This window comes from Ahaetulla prasina, chromosome 2 (assembly GCF_028640845.1).
Source record: "Ahaetulla prasina isolate Xishuangbanna chromosome 2, ASM2864084v1, whole genome shotgun sequence".
Taxonomy (NCBI): domain Eukaryota; kingdom Metazoa; phylum Chordata; class Lepidosauria; order Squamata; family Colubridae; genus Ahaetulla; species Ahaetulla prasina.
Genome location: NC_080540.1, coordinates 68,301,267 through 68,321,672, shown reverse-complemented (window position 1 = coordinate 68,321,672; position 20,406 = coordinate 68,301,267). Strand labels below are relative to the sequence as shown.

General features: G+C 35.2%; 1 protein-coding gene across 6 annotated transcripts in view; it reads right to left on the bottom strand.

Moving 5' to 3' along the window:
- IQSEC1 (IQ motif and Sec7 domain ArfGEF 1) overlaps positions 1-20,406 on the bottom strand; it is a 350,333-nt gene that overhangs the window by 28,792 nt on the left and 301,135 nt on the right. For all 6 annotated transcript variants that reach the window (XM_058168493.1, XM_058168488.1, XM_058168489.1 and 3 more), the window contains 3 exons: positions 14,117-14,278; positions 9,997-10,119; positions 7,243-7,409 (listed from right to left, as the gene is read on the bottom strand). In XM_058168493.1, coding sequence (XP_058024476.1) covers positions 7,243-7,409; positions 9,997-10,119; positions 14,117-14,278 — 452 coding nt within the window. The remainder of the gene's footprint in view (positions 1-7,242; positions 7,410-9,996; positions 10,120-14,116; positions 14,279-20,406) is intronic.

Here is a 20,406-nt window from a genome sequence, read left to right as displayed (position 1 = left end):
AATGTGTATTTCTTTCTGCAACACGTATGGATAGTTATAATTAGAAGTATAGTTTATGGAATGCAAAAATATTAAATAAACTATACTGGATGACTACTGCTGTTGAATACCTGTTTGCAGCTGTATAATATCCGTTTGCAGCTGTATAATTTAATGGTAGCATTGGTTACTGTACTGAGCCTCAATCGCAAACATTAATAATATTTCTTTTATAAATTATTGCATTAACACATTGCTCACATAAACAAATAATCTGGAATATGTATGTACCAATATTAGCATAATACTTTACATACACTATGACTATGGAATTATCCACACATTCACCATCATTGTTCTGTCCCCCATCTCAGTCCGGGAGACACGTGAACTGACTCAATTAGCTGGCAATTTAGTCCACGGCAGCTATCAGCTCTGGCAGCAAACCAGCGATCGTCTGCCAAGGTTTGCTATATCTTCCTTGATGCCGGCGTCACAGAAGCTCGTTATCAGAGCAACCAGGAAGTCAGGAACAAACAGCAACCCAGGCCAAATGCTCAGTCAAATAGTTCAGCTCAAGTTTTCTCCAGTCAGTTTGTTTTGTCCGTCACGAAGTAGTAGAGCAGCCCTTCCTGCTTTTATACCCTGTGGGGTGTGGCTCCGTGACTCAGCACTTTCTAGGCCTGCTCCACCCCTTCTTCTGTTGTTCCTGCCTCTCTTGTCTACGAAACCGGGGATCTAACCAGGATTGATTGTCCACAGCTAGGCCTGCCTCTGGCTCCTGAAGCTGAGCGAGAGAGACCAGCCCTGCAGAGGGGAGCCCTGACAGCCCTTCCCTATAGTGACCAGATTTTAACATTGGTAAAGTGGGACACCACTGACCGGGGGCGGGGTTCTAAATTTTTTAGTACCGGTTCTGTGGGCGTGGCTTATTTTGGGGTGTGGCTTGTGGTCATGTGACCGGGTGGGCGTGGCTAGCTGCTCATGTGACCGGGTGGCCCTGGCTATGGACATAGAAATTACTCAGAGGGCTAAAAAAAAGTAATTTCTGACCAGTCCTTGCACTTATGACCATCCTCACATTTATGCCCATTGCAGCATTTTTAACAACCATGTCACTAATTTCACAACTGCTTCTCTTCACCATGGTTACAAGATAGGATGCAAAATGTAAAATGTGAGGACAGTTGTAGGTGTGAGGACCAGTCAAAAGTGTGAGGACAGGTCAAAAATAACTTTTTCAGCTCTCTGAGTAGTCCCTATGCACAAAATGCATACTTAAAAGCTTCCACAAGGAAGAGGGCCCAACTTATTAAAAAATATGGATGGAAACTAACCAAGGAGAGAACCAACCTTAAACTAAGGAGAAAATTCCTGGGAATAATTAACCAGTGGAAGAAATTGCCTTGGGAAGTTGTGAGTGCCCCATCACTGGACACTTTTAAAAAGAGACATTTATCAGAAATAGTATAGGTCTCCTGCAAGAGCAGGGGGTTGGATTAGATGACCTCCAAGTCCCTTCCAACTCTGTTCTATTACTTACCAGCACCATGAACATACATCAGATGGTAGTCTGATTTCTGCTTACCAAATATGTCAGGTTAATAAGAAAGAGGAACATGATTTCCTGAAACTATTGCCCCCTCTCCAAAGCTTCACTTCTCTTTCGTTTCTCCTCGGCTGCCTTCGTTTCTCCTCGCTTACCTCCTCGGCTGCCTTCCACATTATCACCCTCTCATACTTCCCGGTTCCAGCCCCTCCCATACCCTTCAGCTCACTCTCCAGCAGGCGCTTGAGCTGGGCCAAAGCAGACTGCACCCGCGAAGGGCTGCATTGCTCCAGGACAAATGGGGGCCGTAAGAACTGGCTGCACCACATGGCTCCGAAGGAAAGCGCCACACAGACAAAGTGAGAAGACAAGAGCTGACTGGCGAACGCTTCCTGTCAAAAGAGGCGTGGACTGAGCAGCCAATCAGAGAACAGAAAAGGCTTCTTTCCCTCCAGCCGCACCAATCAGCAGCAGAATTTATTTAAAGAGACAAGGGAAACATTCGGGGGGGGAAATGATATTTTGACACTCTAAAGCGGAGCAGAAATTGAACTGAAATTGGTAAGGAGCAGAATGAAAAGTAGCCAGATGGGTTATTTGAACAAGTAAGGCAGGCCTAACAGGAAAGAATCTAAAGAAACCTGAGAGCTTGCTTAAGTTAAGTTAAAATCGGGACTTTTTTAGAACGACGAGGGACGTGGGACAAATTTTTAAAAAGCAGGATGTCTGGTCACTATACCCTTCCCCCTCACTCTCTGAGTCACTTTCTGGCAGGGGGCCAGGCCCGGGAATTGGGGGTGGGGGCTGGAGCCACAACAATCATGTTGTTTAACAGTGAGGTAAGGATAATGTGTTTGGGCTACAGACAGATTTGCTGAAGAGAAAGTACTTCATGCTGCAGATAGCAAACATGATCTTAAGGATAAACAAACATGTCCTTGTACCTATGTTGTCTGTTTTGTTCTGTTTATAATCTGGTTTTATTTTTGTAACTTGGTTTCTTATGGCATAAATGCTGCACAAATAACAAAAATAAAGAAACTACCACATAAAGGCTATAAGATATTTTTCTTCTACAGCCCTGTTAGTAAAATACACATATACCAATTATTCCACTCTAAAGCAACTGCTTGTGGCCACCTGGTATTTTAGGATCAATTTATTCTCCTGAAGTGGTTGCTTGTTATGATTATAAACCACCAATTTACCAGAAGACAAACTGGAGAGATTCATTCCGTTTACCTATATAAATCCTTAAAAGATTTTCTACTGATTCAGATTCTTGCTTTTTCCCCCCCCCTTGCAGCTAGATAAACTTCTAAACAAAGCACAGGGATAAAATCAACTATCAATTTTATTTTGTATGGAAGCCTGTGAGGCCCAAGTAAGGACACTTGGCTTGCTAATCACAATTTCTAATAACTTTGAACTAATTGACCATCTTAAGGCTAATAAAGGTAAAGGTTCCCCTTGCACATATGTGCTAATCGTTCCTGACTCCAGGGCGTGGTGCTCATCTCTGTTTCAAAGCCGAACAGCCAGTGCTGTCCGAAGACGTCTCCGTGGTCATGTGGCCGGTATGACTAAATGCCAAAGGAGCACGGGGCACTGTTACCTTCCCACCAAAGGTGGTCCCTATTTTTCTACTTGCATTTTTTATGTGCTTTTGAACTGCTAGGTTGGCAGAAGCTGGGACAAGTAACAGGAGTTCACCCCATTATGCGGTACTAGGGATTCAAGCCCTTGAACTGCCAATCTTTCGATCGACAAGCTCAGCATCTTAGCCACTGAGCCACCTTTACCCTTTACCTTTAAGGCTAATAGAGATTTTCAAAATGACAAGCTTGCGAAGTCACATGGTAAATTTGTCTTCATTCCAGCATAAAAGAAAATTTAGCTATAAACCTATGAGTTTAAAGAAAGTGAAATAAATATCAAAAAGCTAAATAAGACTTTAATCCAATAAAGTTATAAATGAATTAAGGGTACAGACAAATTTGTAATATTAGAATTTTTTCTATAGGATGTTTTTCTATAGGATATTTTATATATATATATATATATATATATATATATATATATATATATATATATATATATATATATATATATATATATATATATATATGTCTTTGGTTGTTGGGTTTTCTCCGTGTAAAATTGGAAGTGTCTTGGCGGCGTTTGACGAAGTCTCATTCGTCATCTTCAGGCTTCAGCTTCGCTTCTGGGAGCAATCCCAGAAGCACGGTTGAAGCCTGAAGATGACGAATGAGACTTCGCCGAAACCTCAGAAAACAAATATATATATATATATATATATATATATATATATATATATATATATATATATATATATATATATATATATATATATATATATATATATATATATAAATAAACAGTGCCTTTGTGGGAACTAAACTATTTAGTCTAATTTAAGTCATAACAGAAATCCAAGAATTTATGATTTATGATTTCAGAAACTGGACACTAAACTGGACCAAAGATTCTAGGCATAAAAGGAAAAAAACCAATCTAGTCTAGTGGTTAAGGTGCCAGAAAATTGTGAGTTTTATTTCTGCCTTAGCTTTGAAAGCCAACTGGGTAACTTTGGGCCAGTCACTCTCTGTCAGCCAACTCTCCTCTCAGGATTGTTGTGGGGAAAATAGAAAAAAGAAGCAGCATTATGTATATTTGCCACCTTGAGTTATTTATAAAAAGATAATAAAGTTTGGATTTAGACAGGCTTGCCTTTTGTTTTTGGTCAGTATTGGGACAATATGACAGAAAATGATGTTACTTCAGGAGATATTCAAAGAATGGAGTTGGAAAACTAGCAACTACAATTTCAGTACTGAAGTTTATTTTTATGTATGTCCAAAAGATGTTAAAGAGGAAATGAATATTGTGAAAGAGAATATCTTAGAATATCTACAAGATAAAGAGCAGAAACACCCTATATTGTTGAAATATAGGAAAATAAAACAATTGTGGATTATAAAATAGAGATGACAGTTAAAAGGGAAATACAAAGGAAATACAAATGATAAACCAAGGGAATGACCCAGATAATGACACCTTACTGGATTTACCAAAGAAGTTTGATAAAGCCTCGAAAAAGCCTGGGAAAAATGGATTAAAAAAAAGTTAAGACAGATTAAATCCTAGATTTCTTGTAGATTGCTAAAATCAAAAGGAATGAATATACAATTGGTTTGTTTGACCAAGATTAAACTAAGACATGTTTCTATAGAAATGTGGGAACTTTTTACAGAATTTTTTCTAGGACCAGGACTGAAATGTTAATGATTTATCACTTGTGTATTGATAAGGGATGAGTTACAGGAAGAAGAAAAAACTTGAATGTCCATTTTATAGGGGAGGGGGTGAGAAATTACTAAGTTTGTTTGTGTTGAAGACTGAAAATCACTTCTTTAAATATTGCTCTGTTTTTCTCTTTCTTTTTTCCTTTTTCCTTCTTTTCTTCAACATTCTACTTTCTCTTTCTTTATTATTTTATCTTTTTTAAGTTTAGTTTATATAGTATTTTATTATTATTTTATGGTTACTATTTACTAGTACAAGTAGCAATTACTATTACTAAAATTTCAATAAAAATTATTTTAAAAATAAAAAAATTAAGTCAATGAATCTGGATAGTACCAAGTGAGATATCCACAGGCAAACTGGTATCCATAGGCTATTCACCATCATTTCCTGATTTAAATAAAGACAAGCATTTTAAAGTCTACCTTTGTAGTCCAAACAGAAGAACTTATTTATTGATGAATATATACCCGTATCTAAATGCACACATATATACCCAGGCACACACAAATAGGTACACCTTGTTCTTCACATAGATTCCCAAGCCACATTATAATTTCAAAAGAGCACTCAAACCATTTGCAAAAAATTGAATAGACAATTATTACTATCTTGGATTCAGACCTAGAAGAAACCCAAGTATAGTGCAGAATTTGAAATGACAAAATCGATCAATATCCTTGGCCCGCTGCCAGAAAAACAAAAGCAGGAAAGGTGGACTAGTTCCTCCATTGGGAGCAGGTAAGGTAGAATATTTCTGCAACAGCTTAAACTCAATGTATGGACTACAAATAAAAAAAACCTTTTCCAACAGTGACCACAGCATGATTGACTTTTGTCTCAATATATGCCTTTACAAAAATCACCATAATAATGGGATACCCAACTACAACTTCAAAAAAGCCAATTATGATTGCACAGACACCGACCTCTCATCTCTTGATTGACAAATTCTATTCTCTGACTGTAACACTGCTGAAGACCATTATAATATTTTCTTGCTCGAAGTCAATAGAGTTATTAAACTATATGCACCACTAATCACCACCAAAAACAAAGAAAAACAAATTACCCATATCAATAAGAAAGCTCCAATCCAAAAAAATTCCCTCTGGCAAAACTGCGTTCCTGTCAAAAAGACAACAAGTGGTCAAAATAGGGAGTGCCCTATCTAATCCTGCACCTGTTAATAGCAGTGTCCCCCAAGGAAGCGTTCTAGGACCAACACTCTTCATACTATACATAAATGACCTTTGTGGTCATATTATAAATAACTGTGTTCTCTTCACCGATGATGTAAAATTATTTAATACCACTAACAACGCTGCTACCCTTCAAAAAGATCTTGACTTTATGTCGGAATGATCAAAAAATTGGCAACTCCAAATCTCAACCAACAAATGCTCTGTCTTACACATTGGCAAAAGGAATTAGAACACAAAATGCAAACTGAGTGGACATGACCTTGTAGATGACCCTCACTCTGTCACGGATGTTGGAGTACTCATATCAAATGTTTTAAGTGCCAAAGCCCACTGTAATAACATTGCCAAAGAGGCATTAAGGGTTGTAAACCTAATCTTGCGTAGCTTCTTCTCCAGTAATATTACACTACTAACCAAAGCATACAAAACATTTGCTAGACCAATTCTAGAATGCAGCTCGTTTGTCTGGAACTGCATATTGGACATTAATACAATTGAACGTTTCCAGAAATACGTCACAAGAAAAGTCCTCAACTCCTCTGCTGACAACAAAATACCTTATGCCACCAGACTTGAAATTTTGGGCTTAGAAAATTTAGAACTACGCCGCCTTTGGTATGACCTAAGCATAGCTCATAAAATCATCTGCTACAATGTCCTACCTGTCAATGACTACTTCAGCTTCAACCTCAACAATACACAAGCACACAATAGATAAAAACTTAAGGTAAACCACACCAAACTTGGAGAAAATATGACTTCAGCAACAGAGTGGTCAATGCCTGAAATGCACTACTGACTCTGTGGTTTCATCCCAAAATCCCAAAAATTTTAACCTTAGACTGGCTACTGTTGACCTCACCCCATTCCTAAGAGGTCTGCATAAGAGTACCAGTGTGCCTGCCGTCCCTGTCCTAATGTTCCCTTTAATTGTATTCATTTTATATATTCAATTCATCCTTATACTTATATATATTATCTAATACGTACTCGACCAATAAATAAAAAAATAGTTTCTCCAAAGCTTCTGAAATAGAATGGCTAAACATTTTATTATTATTAATTTTATTGGCTGCCTACCTCGCCATAGGGTTACTTTTATTGAACTGTTGCAGTACAGTTGGCAATATAATATACCCAGCCAGGTCTCTAGATAATGACAAATCTTCACATTATGCCTACCTCTTAGATTTTTGACAAAATCTTCGAGCTTCATTTTACGTTCTGGTTTTACATTTGGACTATACATATCTGTGTTTAATAATATTATCGCAAAGGCAAGAATGAAGATGGTGTCAGGATTTCTGAACTGCCTTACAACTCCTGGATTGCAGATGCAGTATCTCTGGCTAGAAAAGATATTTTAGAAAAATACTAGGTGAGATTCAAGGATAAGTTGATACAGCATTTAGAAAAATTAACATTCATACAGAAAGCTAAATTATTTTCTTATCATTATTTCACAGTATAAAATGTAAAATAAAACAGTATTTACTCCTTTAAATCTATTCTCTTATCTAATAACAAGAGTCTATACTGCAGAATACTTTATTAAATCTCTTAAATGTAATATATTAGGTAAAAGACTACTGGTTTATCAAAAGGACAACTATATCATTTTATGCAATTAATTTCCTAAATTTGCACACTTCACCGAAATTTAAACTTATGTGCTTTATACTAAGTGATTTGAAAACTATTGCAAATTATAGGCATAATATGACTGACATTTGTCAACTGGATATATAATACTGATTTGGGTGAACTGAATAGCAGAATTCATAAAAAGTATTCCATGTTGCTTGCAAAATATCCTTGCTTCAGAGCAAACCTACAGAATGAGTCATCAAAACAGTGTAACTATTCAATTAACACAGCAGTAATCACACAGATTCCTATTATGTATCATAGCCACCTGGTTTTAGTGGTCATAGAAGCATTTTGTTTTCTCTGCTTAATAATACCATTGATTTAACAGCTATAAATCAATGCCTGAGGGTATATCTTTATTTTAGGAACAATGGATGACTTTTAGATTTCTTGCCACATTTCCACCAGTATAAAGAACATCTGAACAGGTTTTAATGAGCAATGTCTTTGCTTATCACAATAACTGTCAATGCATCTTAATTTGAGACTATACATTTAACTTCTTTTTAAAGGTTTAGACTGAAATAGTACCATTCTGTTGCTTCAGTTTAAACTAAATGACAAAAGAATAACTAAATTAAGCTACCAGGAATTACAACATATATACATAATGTCTATGGAGATTCTCAGTCATCCCTGTTACGGTTGTCCCAAAAGGTGCTTTTTCAAGAGGCAACTGGATTTTCTTTGAAGACATTTCACTTCTTATCAGGGGTGAAATCTAAAAATTTTCCCTAACAGTTCTGAGGCATGGCTTAATTGGTAGGCGTGGCTTGGTGGTCAGGTGACCAGGTGGGCATGGCCAATAATGATAAATAATAAAAATAATAAACAAAGTACACAAAACCAACTTTCACACTTTACACACACATACAACACAACACAACTGACTAACATACAATGTAAAAGCAGCTGCACCTCACCCAAAATGGCCCCTGCAACAAAGAGGAACCTCACACAGTCACAAAAAGCTCAAAAACCAACTTTCATACTTTACGCACACACAACACAACACAACACAACACAATTGCCTCATGCACACACACCCAAAATGCCATATACAGCTTTGTGAGATTTTGTGTGTTTGGTTAGTTAGAGTGAAACACTACAGAAACACACCAAATTTCAGAAAACTGCACAAATATTTTATTTTATTTTATTTTATTCTTTTATTTTATTTTATTTATATTTTTTAGATAAAAGCAGCTAAATTTAAAACTTCCTTAACTTTAAATTGCTGTCTAAAAAAAAAAACTCCTTAAATTTTTTTAGAGCCCTCCCCCCCGTTACTTACCCAATTAGAGGCAGGCAGATTGAGTTGCTCACCAATAAGATGGATTGCAGGCAGGCAGATTGAGTTGCTAGCTGATGCAATTGATTGCAGCAGCTGAAGCAAGGCTTAGCGAGCCCGAAAGAAGCAGCAACTAGGCAAGTGGGGAGGGGGCAATTGAGTGGGTTTGGGTGGGAGCTATTGTAAGAGGTTGTAAAAAAAATGATTTTAAAAGCCTGTGATGATCAGGCAACTCAACTGGGATCGCCAGAGGGAAAAAAGCTTTTAAATGGCTCCTCTGACGATCCCAGCTGAAGTTGCCTGATCCCCAGAACTTCTTAAAAGGATTTTTTAAACAATCTCTTCGGCTGAAGAGCTTGTAGAAAACATGCTTTTTAAAGGCAACTCAGCAATCAGGCAACTCAGCTGGGATCACCAGAGGATCCTTTTAAAAGCTTTTTTTTTTAACAACCTCTTCAGCCAAAGAGATTGTAAAAAAAAAAGCTTTTAAAGGGTTCTGATAACCCCAGCTGAGTTGCTTGATCATCAAAGGCTTTTTTTTACTTTTAAAAGCATTTTTTCGGCTGAAGAAAAAATGCTTTTAAAAGTAAAAAAAAAACAAACTCTGGTGATCGTGCGGCTGGGGCAGGGCGCAAGGTCAGGGAGTTTTGCTACTGGTTCTCCGAACCATCCACCGCCATCGCTACCAGATCGGGTGACCCGGTCTGAACCGGGAGCATTTCACCCCTGCTTTTCATCCAAGAAGCTTCTTCAGTTTTTGAAGCTTCTTAAGCTGAAGAAGCTTTTTGGATAAGAACTGAAATGTCTTCAAAGAAAAACCAGAAAGTCAAGCTGCCCCTTGAAAAAGTACCTGTAGGACCTATATACAATTTTTTTATTTTAACAAATTATCTGAACAATTGCTTATGCGTTTTTTTTTAAATAACTATATTCAACCATACTGTTCCTCAGACTTATAAATTTTTAATCAGCTGCTATAGCTTACTATGTCATACCTAAAAGCTTCAATGAGTCGTTCTACTTTCTGAGCTTCTCCTTGGACACGGATATGAGCTTGAAATTTCCTGAGAGCTTCATCCAGTTCCATAGCTGAGAAGTCCATCTCATCCACAACACAGCTGAAACAAATAAAGCATTAATTTATTTTGGTTTACCACAACCAATTTTCTTTTTGTAAATTTAACTGGAGTAGAGTAGAGTAGAATAGAACTTATTTATTGGCCAAGTGTGATTGGATACACAAGAAATTATTTATTTATATTTCCATTATAATAAAATGCAGATTAGCAAATCTTGCTCAATATGCTCTCTACTTTTTCTCCTATAATCTCCTATAATGTCAGTTTGAGGACTGGCAAAGAAAGACTAAGTAATAGTGAGAGATTCAGTTATGATGTTGATGACAGGTTTGTCACACAAAATGTCAGCAACGAGTTCAGAGACTTCTCTGATATGAGTTGATGTTACTGGTATTCCTCTGGATTGACTGGTATCTAAAATGTGTTATTAGTTTTTTGTTCTAAATTTAAACAAAAAGGTATGTAATAATAATAACAATGTTTAAAATGTGTATACCATCCGATTCCCAGTGATTCTTGTAGGGACTGTACTGCCCTGTCTCAGCCATTGGACTCAGCAGAGCAGACATAGTTGTCAGCGTTCCGAGTAACACACTCTCATGGTTCATGGCAACTATGAGGCAGCAAAAGATGGCTTCAGCCAGGTTTGCTTCAGAATTGCCAATAGTTACATAAGTAATCAAAGCTCTAGTCCAAAAAGAATGAGTCAAATTCCAAATCTGGTCAAAATTTAAATAGTCAACTGATCCAAGAGAATATGTAAAATATGAATATGTGTATCATTAGCTTTGTCTCAGACAGAAATCCTTATATAAAAAGATTCACTTACAATAAAACTGGAACTTATCTAATGCAGCTTAGAATGCAAGTCTATTCAGGACCAATATGGTAGTTTCTACTGAGTAGATCAATACTCCTCAGGTAATTTTTTTTTGTAAATCCTGCAGTTTTGAATATGCATTAAGTCTTTTGATTCTCTGCATGAAGATACCATTGTTACTGTAGGCTTTGAGTTTAATTCAGAATTTGGGCTGTACAGCCTGCATTCATGAGGCCCAATTTTTTCCTGACAAAGTTTACCGTTATTCAAAATATTGTTGGTTTCTAAGATCTCTCCGGGTTCTTTCTTTTGACATGGGATTTTCCTAAAATGCTATTATTTTTATGAACCCACAACCAAGATAAGGCAAATGGGAACCAGTTTTTGAATGAAGGGTGAAAGCTTCTCCATTCATAAAATGTCATTAAAGACACTGTCTGGATTTTATTTATCTTGATTATATAGTTAGCATGATTTGGGTCAACCATTAAACAGTTAATGGAATGCTCGAGTGTCAAATTAGTTTCTGATTTAATATTTTGCACTTTAGTCATTGGAAAATTTCCCCTACAACCTAATTAGCTATGGTAGTAATGCAGAAAATAAATACAGATAGTTAAATGAAAACTAAGCTATGATGTAACTATCATAAACTAAGCATTTTGAGTGGCATTTAATATCTAATTAATTTTGGGTTTTTTAAAAAAAGTTGACATTTATATGAAGGAAGAAAATATGAATTGCCATAGCATGTGAATGACTTCTGCTTTCTTGCCCCATATAAAGTCCACAGCACTAAGTAACATACTAAAATATAAGCTAATTAATACTGATTGATTTAAGTGCAGATTGTGATGGCATATTTAATTTAATATTTTGGCTTTTTCCAGTGCTGCTTTAAGTAGCTCAATCTCTACTGTGTAGCTTAAAAGAAGGATAAAGTAGTAATCAATGTTTAACCCATAAAATGTTGAATAACTACAGCAAATAAAAAGTGGGGTAAGAAATAACTTTCCTAATTTTTATGCAACGTATAAAAATATACCAGTATTTTTATGTAGTCCAATTCCTATGCAAAATATTTCATCTGATAGTTTTAAATAAGTTTCTCCAGCAGCATTTGAAACTACAGGGGCACTGTTACAAATATAGAGCGTTGGAAATGAACTGAACAGAAATGTAGATTTTTTTCAGGAAAGGTTGAAGATCAGGTAAGATATTTTTAAGTACAGTTTGCTTCAGTATTCAGATGAATATGAAACAAGTAGGCCATATCAGTCCAGGAAGAGCTCACAAGGGACTCACATATAATATAAATTACATTTCCCAATTACTGCATAAGAAGCTAAACTCTACTTAATTAAGCTCAGATGACTAGAGACACCTCCATGCAACTTTCTTGGCAAAGTATGCAAGTGAGTTCGTCACTGTCAATTTCTGGAATGGTGTTAGATTTTCCAGTTTACCTTGCCATGGTGTTTATTAGTTTTCTTTTATCAGTGAATCAGTTAGATTTAACTATTCTTAGCTTCATAGCCCAGAAAATCATCTCATAGAGGCAAGTTACTATACTGTATACTTCTAAGATTTCAGATGCCAATGAAGCTCAGTAGCTACACACAAAACCATAAGAGAGGACATATCGCCTGCTCATATCCCTTTAACATCAAATGAACTTTTTATTTTCCACAGTGATGCTTCATTAAGTATTTGGCATATTCTTGCAGTCCTACTGGACTTGACTGTTCTTGTGAAGTTAATCTATTTCTGGCTCTGTGTTAATGTATTTGAAACTAAGGCAAAGCTGGTTCTTTTGTTTGAATCACTGTAATTCCACAAAACTTGTAGGAGGTCTGTTTTTCATGGGAATTCTTACTTTACATCATTTTCTAGACTTAAGAAACCAGTATTATTTACTCCCAACGATAGGTTTTAAGTGTTTTACAATCTGGTGCTTATCTACAGTCATTGTTTAGAATGCAGCTTCCCCTATTCCATTTCCATTAACAGATTGCAGCTCCTAGAAAAACATCTGGTTGCAAAAGGGCTGGCATGATATAATTTAAATTTTGCTGCTTTTGAGGCACTCCTTAGGGCCAGAAGAATTGCTTTGCAGCCAATTAATCTTTTCTTAAAGACACCACTCAGTTGTTTTAACAACCTGGATAAATGAATATATTTAATGAATATATTTTTTGAAAAGGTGGAGGAGATGTATGGTAGAATTGCGCGTGTAATGCACACATTAATGTTGTTACAGAATAGCAGCACTTTGGAACAGGGCACTGATTGAATGTTCTTTGCCCTTTCCCACTAATCAGCAAGAGGGAGCACTGCCTGGTTCATGGTGTTGTTAGCATTTTGAGACTGGCAGCAAATATGATTGGTTAGCTCCAATCATTATATAAATCACTGTTGACTGATATAATCAAAACCTGTCACTTTTTAAAAAAGAAAGCCATATTTTGCTTCAAAAAACAACACACACACCATTTGCAACTGGATGAACCTGTGCCTATCTATTTTAAACAATCATAAATTTGGCTGCAAAGGCTGAAAGGGGTTAGCAGAAATGATTTAATTAAAGAAAAGAATACAGCTAACTTTGTTTTTAATTGGAAACCACGTCTGTATTTTGTGCTTGAGGCAGAAAAAAATGAAACTTTGATTTGGGCTTTGCTGATTAAATCGGTTTGTTGTTATAGAAATGGCTAGTATATATTACTATGTGAAAATAAAAAGTTGAAGTTTTATGTTATTACCTTATTCTACTGTGCTAAAAAGAGTTGGAGTCAATGCTTTTTTTTCTTTCCCATTTTATCCTACACTTCTTCGTCTTCTCTTTTTCCTCCTCTACTTTCCCATTACTTTCATTTTTCTTTGATTTTTTTTATTTCAATAAACTAATAAGATTTGTAAGAAATAATCATAAAGTGCAAAACAGCAAAGAAAATAAACCCTTTCTATACCTGTGTCTGCATTAGTCCTGCTGAGAGGCTTACATGGATGCGATGATTTTATTTTATTTATTTTATTAATAAAATTTGTATACATTTATAAACTGCCAATCTCAATGATTAAGTGATTCTGGGAGATTTAAAAATAAAAGAACAATTATTTTGGCTTAAACAACAAGACACTCAGAGCATCAGCTTTTTTTTTTTTAATGTAGCACATACTTAAATGGGTAACAAGAGTTTCATATAAGTTACTTACTCTAAAACATCCCTGTTAAACTGCTTTTGTCGATTTCCCAGGAACTCTCCAATCATTTGTCTGCTGAGACCTTTTCTCTGTAAAAGGAAATGGGCAACTCCAACAGGCGTATCCGGCACAAAACCTCTGTCAATCAGATACTGGATTCCTTTTTCTGGTTTTCTAAAGGGAGGAAAAAAACCCACAAATACAAGATTCCCTGTTTTGGTTTTTTCCAGGTTCTGGGTTGTCCTAAAAGGACAATATTTTTGTTTAAACCTGTACTTTGAAAGAAACAATTGTTTGTTTTTTGTTTGAGCTAAGCTGAAGAAATGCAGATATTGAGTGGAGGTAAAACATTAAACAAGACTCAACATTCCTTATCGGCATGCAGCTTTTACTGTAAATCAGAGCATCCCACTCATCTTATACATAAACAACTGCAACTACTTCAACTTACATAACTATATAGTCCTGCCAGCCTCATGGATTTTTGCAATAGTCAGAGGAAAAGTGACAATTATCCCTTATGTTGTACAAGCCAACTTATACAATGTGCAGAATATTTTGAATAATGAATTCTTTAAGTTTTCAAAATTGTTTTGTTTCAAATTTTGTGCATTTTTTCCACCTATTTGGAAAGTAGACAATTAAAGTCAAATGAATATTCTAGCCAAAATAATTCTTCCATTCTATTTGTCTGAAAGGAGCATAGAAGGCTTTAAAGGGTATCTGAGTTATCAGTTATCTGGTATGATACATTAAATGCATGCTTCACTTTGAAATTGTAATAACTTCAGCAGTGAACATTATATCATAAAAGCAAGTTGTGATCTCATGTAAATTTGCAAAGTTCTGAGAAATTCATATCCCCTAAAATATATAAAAACAATTAATACTAAATTGTTTACATCTCATCTGTACATATTTAATTGACATGAATAATTAAATAAAAATATGTTGTGCACATAATCAATAGTTACAACAAGAAAGAACAAGAAAAATGTTTGTTCATACCAAATGAACACTTTTCTTTTAAATGTTTTCCTATCTATGGTATATATATTTGATTAAAAATATGAAATTAAAAGATAAACGAACAAAAATTGAAAAAAGAAAAAGCTCAGGCAAGTAAAAGGGCAAAAGAACAAGAAAAAAAGAAGAAAAGAAGAAGAACAATTTCTGACTTTTTTAGTAGAGATATAAATTAAAAAATATGCTGTTTCCCCCAAAATAAGACATCCCCTGATAATAAGCCCAACTGGGCTTTTGAGCGCATGGCAATAAGGCCAAGCGCTTATTTCAGGGTTCAGAAAAATATAAGACAGGGTCTTATTTTCAGGGAAACACGGCAGAAGCAACTCTTATTTAAACACTGATATTCATTTACATTGTTTCCATAATCCCACATAATTCTTATCAACTTTTCATTCATTTCAGTTTCTGGCAAAATTTTCAAAAATGGTTTTCAAGTAGAAATAAAATTTGTTAAAGTCTTTTCTTTCATTAAGCTTTCAATTTCACCATCTCCTCCAAATCTACCAGCTTCACCATTCATTCATCCATTGTAGGTATTTGTAAATCCTTCCATCTTTGAGCAGATAAACGTCTTACTGTTCTTATATAATATATAAAAACAAAGTTCAGTAAAATGTTTCCATTTGTATGTCCATTAAGCCCAAAAGAAAGCTCCTGATTTCAATTGTATATTAACTTTTTAAAATCTTCTGCATCAAAATGCATAATATTTTCTAGCTTTGTGTCAAGACGGAAATAATCATCTCAGTTCCCTCAGATCTGAGTACATTTTCAATAAACATCTGAAATTCCCTGACATTTTTGACATTTTATTCGGTGTCATGTACCGACAATATATCATTTTATAAAAATTATCTTTAAAATTATAATTCAACATAAATTTCAACCCTTTCTTTATGTACTATATTCCATTGGAGCAACTCTGTATTATATCTGAAATATTTTTTGCCCATTTTATATACAATCTTTTAACTTGCTTGTCTTCTATTTCAATGTTTAACAAAAGGTTTTTCCACCATTAGATTTCCACTATCTAAATAATTGTAAATAAAAATTGGGTTATGCCTAACCTATATGCCAGTTGGTTTTGATTCAGTTCTAGAAATTTAGTATCACATCTATTCTATTTCTTTCACACTTGCTAAAATTTAAAATCTAGTTCTGCATCCCATTCAGAAAACAGGAAACAAAAGGTTCTGGCAGGGATTGTGCACACTCTTGAAGAAAAGACTGCCTTTGGTTTTGATCAGTCTGCTTATTAATCACTATAAGAGACTGCAGAAGAATATTATTCCATTATATGCCATGAATTATGCTTATTATTATCACACAGTATATGTGTACAATGTAAATTCAAAAAATGGAAACATTTTTCAGACATTGCATTATGCAGCAATACCAAAAAAAAATCACTTCTGGATCTAATTAGAAGTGAATGTATCTTAGGAACTGAAACAAAGGAATTGAAATAGCAGCTTAGTGCTCATTTTTCCTTGCTTAAAATGAGATATCTTAAATAAAATGGGAAGAATATTCAATCTTCATGTTCAATATGACTATAAATCATCTAATCATAAATGACTTGCTGCATGAATTTCTTTACTTTTATGCAGAAAGATATTTAATACCTAGTAGCTGTGAATAGGGCAAAAGAGGATTTTAGCTGGTGAGCTGCAGCTTATGAAAGCTGATTTTTAATAAAATATATTAGTTGGAAACATTGCCACCAGACTCCTTCTGAGTTTTGGCTATTATAAACTAATATGGGTCTCCTTCCTACAATATCTGATTAGTGAGATGTTATTACTACGATCATTGTAGCATAGTATCATTGATAACCAAAATTGATAACCAAATTAGTTATATCATTTTAAAATACATATTTTATAACTTTTTTTTCCAATGTGTAAATGTAAGACATATGATTGATAAGATCCAAGGTTTCAAAATTTGGGGTAGTATACAAATAGCTAAATGTATCAGTATTTTAAAATACTTTTAAAAGTTTTCTTTTCTTTTCCAAATATTACAAATTTAACAAATGTTACAAAGTAGCATGTGAATCAAAGATTAAGGAACATGGAAGATATACTGAACTTTCCCAGAAAAATAGAAGGGGACAGACAAAATCAAAAATTATATTTATTAGCATGTTAGTCTTTCAAAACAGTGATTAAAATGAATTTGAACAAATACTATTAACACGTAAGAACAGAAAATCAATTAATTGCTACAAGAAAAGGAGAAGGTCCACAGCCACAATAGTTTGCTAGGTACAAGTTTTAGTTAGTGTGAATGAGACACATGAAACTCATAAGAAGATAAAAAGGATAGATACATCTGTAACACAAGGCAAATATTTTTTTCACAGCACTATACAGTTTGAAAATACTGTAGCAAAACAGTTTATGTGCAAAACCACCTAAGTAGTTCTTGCCAGGCGTATGTAAATAACGTTGTTTATTATGCCATGTGATGGAGGTAGCCTGGTTCAATTTCAAATGAAATAAAAAGCAACATAATTTGCTTCAACATTTATGAGACAAAAACACCTTTGATTTATGAAATGAAGATATGCAGATTGTGACAGATTATCATTCATATGATCTGTTATCCATTCTATTTTAAAGAGACACAGACACAGAATAATATGTGAAAAGAATGTAATGCTGTTTCCCCCCCTAAAACTAAAAGTTTTAAGTGAAAAAAATAACACATTTTATCTACTGGTGGGAGGACCAGAAAAAGGCCACAGAAAATCACATCCATTTTGTGCAGAGTCAACATATTACCAGGAATTGAGCATGACAAGGAGTCTTACTTTTATCTACTGCTGCAAGTAATATTGATTGATCATGATTGATTGATGAAGATGTTGTAGACTCTTCGGGATCACAATGACAGTGTGATCATTCCTCCATTATGATCTGTTCCTAACTGGGTCCTTCAAGTCTTCCAAAGGCCTGTATTATAACTGAGTCTCTTCACCACTGTTGGTCATTTTCTTCTCTTTCCTTCAAACTTTTCCAGCATTAGAACCTTCTTCAGGGAGCTAGACCCTTGCATAATGTAGGATAATTTGAGCTTGGTCATTTCTGCCCCCTGTGAGAATTTTTGTTGAATCACTTGTGATCCATTGGTTTGTTTTCTTGTCTAAATATGGTATTCTCTGGATCCTTCTCCAACATCAAAAAGCAAAAGTGTCAATATTTTTCCTATCTTGCTTCTTCAAAGTCCAACTTTCACTTCCATAAGAGTGTCACACTCACTGTCATGGGAATACCATGGCTTACACAATTCTGTTATTTGTAGATACATTTGAATATCTTTTTCAAGGCTTTCATGGCTGCTCTACCAAATGCTAGTCTGTAGTGTATTTCTTGATTGGTTGTTCATGATTGGTTGTTCTTTTACTTTTGATGGTTGATCCTAAAAGGCAGAAATTTTCCACCACTGCAATATCTTCATTTTCACTTTTAATACTGGTTATTCTTGTCATTCGTTTATCTTTATATTTAATTTTAGATCCATTTTTCACTGTATGTCTTGATTTTTATTACTAGGGTTTGTAGAACCTTTGCATTTTCAGCCATCAAGGCAATGTCATCACCTTAGTGAGTATACAATTTTATTTCATTCCTTTGCCAAAATGGAGTCAGTCTTTTTCACCATATGCTGTTTGTACTGTGGCTGTCTGACCTCTATACAAGTTTCTGATGAGAATAATGAGATGTTCTGCAATTCCCATTTTTCTGAGTACTGAGTTGCAAATAATAAGGGTAGCTTATAAAATTGTAGGGAACCTCAGCAAAAAGCCATTTGTTGAGCTGTGCCAGTTAGCAGCAGTAGCAGTGAGCAGCTGGAATCTAAACTTAATAGAGGGCTTCAGGTATTATAGTTCCATGGCACTGTGAGATATTTAAAATAATAGTTTCTCAGCAATCCTCTGGGGGGTATCAGATGTTCAATGATATGGAATTCACAGAGAAGAAAGAGAAAAGGCCTGAAGACTATTTGTACAACTTTTAACACAGAATGACAGGTATGTAAGGTAGAGCGATTTAAAATTTCCTCCACTTGACAAAAGAAGGCTGTTTTTTAAAAATCCTGAAATGCAGAAATGTCCCAACTTTGGAATAAGCAAGGTTTATAGAGAAAACAATGGAAAACATCTTTTTCTACATGTTGTTTCTCAATTGAAAATGTAGTCCATGCATTATTATTAAATCTTATTCAACTGAAGATACCATTTTATTGAAGCAATATATAGCTAGGTCCAAAAACAGTTCAGTCTCCCGTCCTCCCCTTTTTCTTTTGGGATGGGGGGGATATTAAATAAAAATTGATTTATGAACTGATGCTTGACAATCCCAAAGTCATGGTACTTGATATAAACATGGTATAATCAACGTTGTGCAGATAGTAATATTTCTCCCACAATGGTGTTTGGAGCTCCCTAGAATTAAATTAGAGCCAATAACAAAAATAGTTTTTTAAAGTGCTAAAATTTCACAAAAATAATCAATTCTCATGAAGACTTGAACAAAAATGCCAAAATCTTGTAGTACGTTAGGACACCCTTGTATATGATTGCGTGAGTTTTCTTACCCAAGTGATTTCTAGGCAAGATTGCTTAAATCTCATGGAATATTTTTTCCAAGTTTCAGATAATTTGGGAGGGAAATCTGAGTCATGTAAAAAGTTGCATAAGGATCGAGCTCGATTAGACTTTTCAGTGCATAAAATAATACATAAGATGGTAATGACAGCACCGACTCAGTAGTAGGTTTCAAATCCTGTCGCTTCCAGTTCACTCGTAGATGTGTGGGTGCTTGCGCACGCATGCCTCACTTCTGCACAGAAGCGTCTGGGTGGGTGGGTGGAGCCTTCCACCACCGCCGCTACCGGTTCACCCGACCCGGGGCAAACCGGTAGCAACCCCACCACTGAGCACTGGTATATGTTATAGATAGAGACATACCACAAGCAGGACGTGACTACAACTTCTCTATCCCAGCAATGATGCTGGAAGTCACACTAGTTCTAGTACTAGAATTAATACATAGCCATTATGACTGGTACTGTAAACAGCTATCTGAAGTCTCGCTGAATTGCTTTATCAAAATGCCATTGCTAAAAATTTTGGAATACAAATTCAGTTTTGAAGAGTGCCTAAAATGGGGAAGATGGTCTTAAAATGTAATCCGCCTTTAAAGTATTTAAGTTCTGTCAAGATCTGCATGGGCAAAGAAGCAAAAGAAGATAATCATCAC